The sequence below is a fragment of the Lepidochelys olivacea genome (assembly GCF_965140295.1).
Source record: "Lepidochelys olivacea isolate rLepOli2 genome assembly, chromosome: 1".
Lineage (NCBI taxonomy): Eukaryota > Metazoa > Chordata > Testudines > Cheloniidae > Lepidochelys > Lepidochelys olivacea.
This window is the reverse complement of record NC_140411.1, coordinates 265,811,991-265,820,897: the sequence shown is the minus strand read 5'-3', so window position 1 is coordinate 265,820,897 and position 8,907 is coordinate 265,811,991. Positions and strand designations below refer to the sequence as shown.

Sequence of the window (8,907 nt, the reverse complement as noted above, 5' to 3'; positions counted from 1 at the left end):
CTATTGCTGGTCCTCCAAGTCAATAGTTACCCTGCAGTTTTTATTCTGTGACTAAACTGGACTAAGTTTGATTTTTTTTTGTAAATGGGAAGCTAAGGTTTTTAGTTGTTTGCTTAGTGTGTGTAATAGATTTTCTTTACTAACAGCTCATTTAGAAGCTGCCACCCTGACAAACTCCCACACCATTCCAACTTCTCTGAGCTCACTCTGTCAGTGTGGTACTTCTCACTTCATCTGAGGCATCTATTTGTTAATGGAGGAAAAAGAAAATCATTGTTGGAGGCCCCTCCAAGGCAGAGAGCTCAAATCACCTGAGCTTTTCTCTCCTACGTTACTGTGCCACTAAGAAGGGACTCCAGCCAATAGTGAGGGAGGTGTGAGGGGATGGGATGGGGGAGTGGGGAGCCTCTGACCTTATCCCACAGTGCATTGCAGGTGTTCCTGTTGACCAGCTCTTCTGAGAGTGGTTCTGACTCAGTGCATGATTATTGGAAGAGTTAGTGAGGAGGAGGTAAATTCAGTCATCAAGGAAAGAGACTAGACCTCCATTTAGGGAGCCTCTGCCCACTGCTGGTTAATGGTTTGGACCCAGATAGCTTGCTCTAGACACAGCCTTGACCCCATTAGCCACTGGCATCCACTCTGGCTCCCCTACGCTCTCCTGGCTCAATTTCCTGAGGTTTCTGGTTTCCTGAGTGAGGGCAGAAGGTGTTTTTGGCAGAGAAGGTGGGAGCCTGGGGGTGGAGGGTGGATCCAGCGGGGGAGACAGAGGAGAGGAGGAGTCACTGATCACTGATAATAAATAAAAAGGTTCCCTCTTCTCCAGTTAATGCTACAGGACACTAGGAGAACTCCCCCTTAGACAAGAGCTGCAAACTGAAGAGGAAGCAAGTCCAGAGTGAGTATGCAGAGACCTCCCTGTAGTTAGTTAGTTAGTTATTAATGTCTGTGCAGTGCTTTGCAACAGGAAAATGTTAGAGAGACACTATGGAATGTACTATTATTATCTCATCCACCATGACAAGGGCCCCAGGGCAGCCTTTGCAGCGCTACCCCTTACCAAGGGACTGCAGAAATTTCCACAAAGTTTGCAGGCAGTCAATATTAGCTTCTGTTCTGTGACTACTGCACACCACAGGATGCTGTTAGATGGCAAAGGCTGGGAGTCAGGTGTTGGGCTTGGTGTGTTCTACCATGGGGCGTGAGCATTTGTGGCTTCACCTGGTGCGGTAATGGGGTGTAGCCCCTGGGGAGGGATGCGTGTGTGTAAGGTGGGCAGCCAGGGGATGAGCCTCTGCAAGTGAATGCAATTCTCACAGCAACAGCACAGGAGCTCACCCTAGGACAGCACAGAAGGGTGGTTAATTTGCCTTCCAATAAGGTCTGTTTGTGGATAAAAGCGAAGTGTTTGGGCTAATGCCCATTTATGACATGCCCGCACTTCTGTGGTGGCGGTGTGTGTGATGCCACAGGCATTCTGGGAGCGCTGAATGTCTTGGGAAGAAAGCAGAGGCTGGGGCAGTGACCCTGAGGACTCAGCACTGAAGGACAGGACAGGTACATGGAGAGGGGTTGGTAATGGCATTTATCCATGTGCAACCCCATCACCAGCACCTTTCTCTGCATGTCCTTCCAGCATCTCCCTCTCTATGTGCCAGTCGTCGTCTCTCCAAGCTCACTCCTTATCCCTCTCACTTCAGCCTTCCCACAGGCTGCTAGAGTGGCCATGATTTAAGCCCATAAAATCCACACTCTGTAAAAATCCCTGAACCGCATGGAATGCAACAAATCCTTACCCAGGCTCATAGGCTCCCTTAAAAAGAGCAGACCCTGCTCTCAAATCCAGGAGGTGCTGGTGTGCAGGGAGAGGAAAGGGAGCTGGGGAAAAGGGATCAGAGGGGAACGGGAGCAGGGCATATCAGATCCTATTTCTGCTCTTTACCACAGAGTAACTGGGGGCTCCTCATCATCCCATGCTGAGGACTGTGTATGAGGAATCGGTGCATGGGTGTGAGCTGGAATGGGGCTGGTGGTAGAAAGGGGGAAGGCGTGGTATGTGGTCATCCTCTCCTGTGATAGGCAAAAGGAGGAAGAAAAGCACCTTATTCTCACTGGGGGCCCCTGGTTACAGGCTCTACTGTTTTCAGGACTTTTTCTCCCCCCCGAGGATCAGAGGATCTGGACAAGAGCTGTGAGTTTGGAGTTAACTGTTTCTTGGCATTGGTAGAGTGATTGGCAAAGCCCAGAGTAATCTGGTCCTGTCACAGGTCCAAGGTTCAGCTCAGTAGGGAATCATTTGGTTCCTGGCAAAATACTGGTGCATTATAGGGTCCCTGTTCCATGGAGGCACATGCAGAGTGTGAATTCTCCAGGAGAGGATTGTACACGTGTAACCACAATCACAAGGAGTAACAGTGACAACTGCAGCTGTCTCACTGGCCTCAGGGAATGAACTGAGCTGGATTTGTGCCCACTGCCCAGGCTGTGTGACAGCTCCAGACTCCTGGAAAACTGCTTGCAATCCCACAGGCTGGCCTGGGGCAAGGGGAGCTACATCACAGCTCCTCAGTGAGCTCCATTTGGCTGGAATGGCCTCTTACCACTGCCCAGCTCAGATGAAGCCATTGCCCAGTGTGTCTTGTCCTCACACATGCTGCTCTGGCTGTGGCTTCACATGTGGTTTAAGTGAAACCACTGATCCCATCTCTCTTCTCTTTGAGTTGGCAGCCATGAGACTACAGATGACAGTGGGGAGGGATAGCTCAGTGGTTTGAGCATTGGTCTGCTAAACCCAGGGTTATGAGCCCAATCCTTGAGAGGGCCATTTAGGGATCTGGGGAAAAAATTGGGGATTGGTCTTGCTTTGAGCAGGGGGTTGGACTAGATGACTTCCTGAGGTCCCTTCCAACCCTGATATTCTATGATTCTATGATTCCCCCCAGGGCCAGCTAGCCTGGTACTGGAAACTGGACTAGAGCTTCCCACATAGCAAGTCAGAGTATGTTTGCTGAAGCAGACTGTGCAGTACTTCTGGCTCCTGCAGAGCAATGGATTTGATTTGAACCTGGGTCCCCTGTATGGCAGGGAAGAGTGTTAGCATCAAATCACGGTCCAAGAATCAGAAGCTCAGAGCGAAGGATCCATCCTTCACCCAAAGAAGAGGTGGCCCCATTCTACTTAGGGAGCAGTGTTTGTGTGGACCCCAGAGAATAAATGTAGAGACAGGTTTCTAGGGACTACTGCTATATACATGTGAACTAACAATAATCCCAGCAGAGGGTGGGGATCCCGTCAGGGTTTGAGTACCACGAAGGGCACAGTAGGGTGTGTATGGGGGAAACAACAGGATTGAACTTCTCTCTTTCCCCTGGTGGATTGAGTTCAACCAGAGCAGAACTGGGGTACATTAGGGACCAGTCTGAGGGGAAGCCAAGGGTGGAACGTTTGAGATCAAATTTCTCCATCTCTCCAGAAAGCAGGGGCTTGGTCCCATTCCTTCCAGCCGTGGAGCTGACAGACAATGCGGGCTCTGTGTGTCTGGATCAAGCGTGGTGATGGCAAGAAGAGGAGATCAGAGGAGGAATTAGGGAGGAAAACATGTGTGGTCCTCCTCAGGGTCTGGAATTACACCCATATAGTTCAACATTTCTGAACATGCAGTGTTAACAGCTCACCTCCCTTTGAACTCTTGCACCCTCCCCCTGCAGCAAGGGCAGGGAAGGGAGCGTGCCTATCCCACCACCAAAGCCTGATTAGACCTGTTTATAGAGGGTGTTTTGTAACAGTCCCACAGAAGGCGAGTGCTAGCCAGGCTCAACCTTCCCCAGGCTCCTTCATCTGATTCCTCCCCTCCCAGCTGCTGCTTTCATAATAAACACTCCACTGCTAACTTTGCAGTCTGTCCAGAATTTCCCGCTGCCCTCAGTGGAAAGAGAGTAAGACAGAGAGCGAGAGAGTGCAAGAGAGAGTGACTCCCACACAATGCGGACCCTCATCGTCCTCACACTCCTGGCTGTTTTGATGGTGGCAGCTTTCTGCTATGGTAGGTGACCTCTTTTATTGAAGCTTTTTTGGAGTGTCAGCCAGCCATAGACACCTCTTGGTCTGTTCAGATGTTTTGCTTTGATGTTTATCTCCCTGTTGCTGCCCTCTTGCCCATCCTCCACCCCAGAACTCCCTCTACCACTAGGGAGACCACTCTGCCTCTACTGCAGAGCTCAATCACCTAGATACTTTTGCATCCAGTCTAGAGCCGCCTGCACTTCAGACCCTTCCTCTTTACCACAGACTATTCTGTCACCACTGCAAACTATCCCTACATCCCCGACAATCCCAATCTGTGTGGATCATAGACAGAGGAGATGGAAGAAACCTAAATTAGTCCTTCCTTTGTCAACACAACTTGTGGATGCACTGGAGGGGATGCATGCTGTTGCATCCTCAACTGCCTGCCTTTCCTTTGTTAATGGCTAGCGAGATTTTTTCCTCCCACCTTCCCTTTCTCCTTTTGAATGTCTCCCATTTTCTCTAGAATGCATATACTTGCATATTAATGGACCGATCTGACCTTGCACTGAAATATGCATATTTGGTGGTGATTTGTACTTCTATAGCATTTTCCATCTAAAGATCTCAAAGGGCTTTACAAATGTGAATTCATTAATTAAACAGCCTGCCCCCACTGTGAAGTAAATAGGTGTCCTACCTGTTATACAGAGGGATACATAAAGGAACAGAGGGTCAGTGACGCTCCCAAGGATAACATAGTAAATCAGTGGCACAGCCATGGATAGAACCCAGTGGTTCAGTCCTCTGTTCTGACCACTAGGTTGCACTATTCCTTTCCTTGCTTTTCCTTTTAATCAGTGAATGAGACTTCTCAGTCTGTCTGCCCTTCGGTTTATTAATAGTGAGTGAAAAATTCTGTGTTCCAGAACTACAGTGCCTCACTGAATGTTTTTCTCTTCTTTCTCCAGAGTCCTACGAGAGTATGGAATCCCACGAGTTTGTCAGTAAGAGACAATTTTACTACTTTGTTTAAATTAGAAGGGAACTAAGGGACACCCATACACCACTGTCTTCACCACTCTGCTACGGGTTCAGCTGAGACTGGCAGGCACGAGAGTGGGAAATTGGTGGAAATTAGAAAGGGGAGAATAAACCACTCTAGACAAATTGGATTCCTTTGGTGACAGAATTTCAGGATGAGTGGAAGGGGAAACAAAAAAGATAAAATACATGTTGAATCCAGAAGAGCATTTGACACAATGTCTTACAAAATCTTACCTGAAAACTAACTGGAATTAGCTCTGATCACTGACATATTCCATGAAAAGGGTCTTAAAAAATGCTATTGCTAAACAGCAATGTACTGAGGTTGGGAAGAGCTGCCTAAGAGGTGCGGCAGAGATCAATGCCACATCTGGTATTAAACCATTAATTAGATGCTGTAAGGGTACTCACCCCCCCGCCCCACTGCCTTCCCCTCTTCACTACAGGGAGCAGCTAAGATTGGCAGGCATGAGAGCATGGAGCAAGTACTCATCAGGAAAAAGGAGTAAACAGCATGTTGATTCAATTTGAAGAGGATGATAAATTTGGGGAAGGAGCAATAATATAGAGCAACCTAAGCAAGTTCAGAATGTAGATGGGTAGAATTTTTATTTTTTATTTTTATAAAGGATTTAACCTGGACAAATGCAAGTTGATACATTTTGGGAAAAAATAATTCAAAGTATAGCTCTTCAGTGGCAGAGGGACACGTGGAAAGCAGTAAATTACAAAGGAGATTTTAGGTTCATAGTGATCCGAAAACTGGGCATAATCCTGTAATATGAAATGGTAGCAAAAAAAAAAAAAAAAAAAGAGAGAGCCACTATGACTTTGGTCTGTATCTATAGAGGCATTGACCTGGGCTGCAGGTCAGTGATAGGGTTTGTTTACGTGGCACTGGAGAGTCCTTGGGACATGCAGTTAATCTATATACCAGAAATATTTCAATGAGTGGGAGGGAATATATAGAAAAACAACAGAATGTTTAACATGCTAGAGACACTGGGTGATGAAGAAAGAGTAACAGAACTAGATCTATGTACCTTGGCCAAATGACAACCCAAGAAAATAGGATAATCTTGGATAAGTATTTGACAAATGTAAACCCCATAAAGGGATATGAGAAGAACCTGTTCAGTGCAGTTCAAAGAGATGATACTAGATAATGGACAATTTAGGCTGAATATTAAGGAAAAAGATCAAGTTATGTGATCTATTAGAGTGTGGAATAATCTTCCTAGAGAAATGAGGGAAGCCCCATTGACTGGTTATTTAAAATTGATCTGGAGAATGGACTCTAAGAAACAAGCAGCTGAGGCTGGATGAACAGAGTGACCCAGTGGACTCTTTCCATCATTAAGTTATGGAGTAAGAGTAGCAGGTTGGTAGAGAACATGAAGTCATGAAGAATAGGAGGCTGGTGAGAATGTCAGGCTAGAGAAACATGGGGTGCCCATGACAATGAGAGGCTGGTAGTTTACAGGACTTTGGAGTACAGGAGGCTAGTGAAAATAGAAGGTTCATGGGGTCCAGGAATTCATTTTGAATGGGAGGACAGGTGAGAATGGGACACTGGCGGAGCAGGTTGTTGTAAGTAGCTGATGATCTTCACTTCAACTATACATTAATTCAAAATAAATACTCTCTCACCTCATCAGATCCCTTCATTAACAGACGATATGCCAACGACTTCATGAGACCTCAGCCAAGACGAAACCTCATGGTGCAGGAGAGGTATGTTTTCGTAGGGTCTTAGGACACTGATAGAGGAGGCTGGGGGAGATGAAGATCTCTCCTAAGCCAAGTTTAAGTTGGTGCCATTGAGGAAGGCCAGTGCTACTAATTTAGAGATAGAATTTTCCTCTCAACCTGGGGGTCCCACTGGGGAACCCAAAACTGATTGAAAATAGAGGGAGATTAACTTGGAGTGTTCTTGAGTATGAGAATTCTTCTCAGTGCCCATAGGTCATTAACTAATCAGTCTGAAGAAAGTGCTGGAGGAAATCATTGGTGTAAATCCTGAAAGGAAGGATGGTCCAAGAGTTAGACATCAATCTAGGCCTTGGGGAGACCCAAGTTATTTCCCTGATCTACTTCCTTTGTGTTAAGTCAATTAGCCCCTGTGTGCTTCAGTTCCCCATAACAGCACTGCCCTACCTCACAGGAGTGTGGAGAGGATAAACAGTTTACAGATTATGAGGTGCTCAGATACGACAGTGCTGTGCTGGGGGCCATACAAATCCCTAAAATAGACAGAAACGGGGATTGGGGCTGAGGCCTGAAAGAGAAGAAGAGAGGAACCCAGAGCTGAAATGCACAGTTCTGTGTAAGAGAGACTCAAAGGCAGCTCTGATCTCTTACACTGCTGTCGACCTACAATAGCTCCACTGATTTCAGTGTAGCTACTCTAAAGTGAACAGAGATCAGAATGAGGTCCAGGTTGTACATCCAGCGTTTTCCCAAGACAAAACTCTTCTCTAACAGTTTGTGTTGGCATCAGAAAGGGAATGGCTTCCCTGACTGTGGGTGTATCTGCCCCAGTATTGGACAGAGAGAAGGTGCCCTTGTTATGAAATTTCCATGTGGTTATGTCAAATGAATAACAGAAACAAAGTTCACTGTAATTAGGTTAGCTCTGTGAACTTGCTCTTCAAAAGAAGGTGATGAGTTCACATGACCTCCTGTGAGAGGGCTAAATGGTCCCTTCGTGGGATGTTCCAGCCCTCTTCCCTATCCTGAGCAACATGAAAGATCTGAAGAGCTTATAGCAGCAGGTTTGAGCTACTGGGGAAGTGAGGCCCGCTCCTCCACCAACAAGAGCCTCTACAGGCCCCTTCTGTTGTGAACGGCACTTGGGTAATGGCTCAGTGCAGGGTTATTGCATTGGCAGAGCCAAGGAGAGCTGAAAGAACTGTAGAGGCATGTGCGGGAAGGTGGGTCAGGAGGACCTGGCCACAAACAGCAAAGTTTAAAATGACAACTTGCTCTCTCCTTCCCTTCCCCTTCCTTGCATATGCAGGATCAGAGAACGCTATAAGACCCCCCAGGAACGCCAGCGAGAGATCTGCGAGGATTACAATCCCTGTGAGCGCTACGCCATGCGCCATGGCTACATCGCTGCCTATAAGCGCTACTTTGGGCAGCGGAGGGGCAAGTCTGAGTAACAAGTTCCCATCCCCGGTGCCTGGAGCCCGGATTCTGTACCTAGAAAGAGCGATGTCTCTGAAACCTATTAAGTTGCTTGTTAACTATATGTTATCCTGCCTGCCCACGGCTTCACTCCCCTGTAACCAAGGATTCCTAGATTTTGTGTTAATTAGCCCAATGCCGCTGTAGAGGAGGTTGGACAGGAGCCAGGATGTGGGTGTTTATTACCCAATAAACTGCTGGTTTGATACTATTTCTTTGTGATGCTTTGTGTTTTTCTTTGGGGATCTTCTACAGGGAGGGTTAGTTTTTCTCTCAACAACAGTACTGTGGTAAATTTGAACATCTATGAGTCAGATGTGTTTTAAAGGCTGTAACAAAATCAGGACTCTGACCTCTATACTCTGGGGCAGTGGTGGGCAACCTGCAGCCCGTGGGCTGCTTGCAGCCCATCAAGGTAATCTGCTGGCAGGCTGCCATACAGTTTGTTTACATTTGCATGGCTGCCCACAGCTGCCATTGGCTGGGAACAGCGAACCATGGCCACTGGGACCTTCAGGCAGCCGTGAAAATGTAAAAAAACTGTCTGGCGGCCCACCAGCGGATTACCCTGATAGGCCACGTGCAGCCCGCAGGCCGCAGATTGCCCACCACTGCTCTGGGGTCTGAAATCGGCTTAAATTTTCACAAGTGACTAGTGATTTTGGG

The 8,907-nt window shown here is 47.3% G+C and overlaps 1 protein-coding gene across 2 annotated transcripts; it reads left to right on the top strand.

Moving 5' to 3' along the window:
- The first annotated feature begins 803 nt into the window (after positions 1-803).
- LOC311523498 (matrix Gla protein-like) lies at positions 804-8,452 on the top strand. Of its 2 annotated transcripts, XM_084633533.1 has the most exons (5): positions 804-898; positions 3,898-4,042; positions 4,977-5,012; positions 6,711-6,786; positions 8,072-8,452. In XM_084633533.1, the coding sequence occupies exons 2-5, from the start codon at positions 3,982-3,984 to the stop codon at positions 8,214-8,216; spliced, it is 318 nt and encodes a 105-aa protein (XP_084489659.1). In that variant the 5' UTR covers positions 804-898; positions 3,898-3,981; the 3' UTR covers positions 8,217-8,452. The 2 variants fall into 2 exon arrangements, with proteins under 2 accessions (XP_084489659.1, XP_084489660.1); XM_084633534.1 differs by lacking the exon at positions 804-898 and having other exon boundaries at positions 3,772-4,042.
- The last annotated feature ends 455 nt before the right edge of the window (positions 8,453-8,907 follow it).

Bases quoted from the DNA above. Each gene is read 5' to 3' on its own strand.
- LOC311523498 (XM_084633533.1), top strand. From the start codon at position 3,982: ATGCGGACCCTCATCGTCCTCACACTCCTGGCTGTTTTGATGGTGGCA. The intron at 4,043-4,976 runs GTAGGTGACCTC...TTCTTTCTCCAG, and splicing joins GGTGGCAGCTTTCTGCTATG to AGTCCTACGAGAGTATGGAA. The intron at 5,013-6,710 runs GTAAGAGACAAT...TCACCTCATCAG, and splicing joins GGAATCCCACGAGTTTGTCA to ATCCCTTCATTAACAGACGA.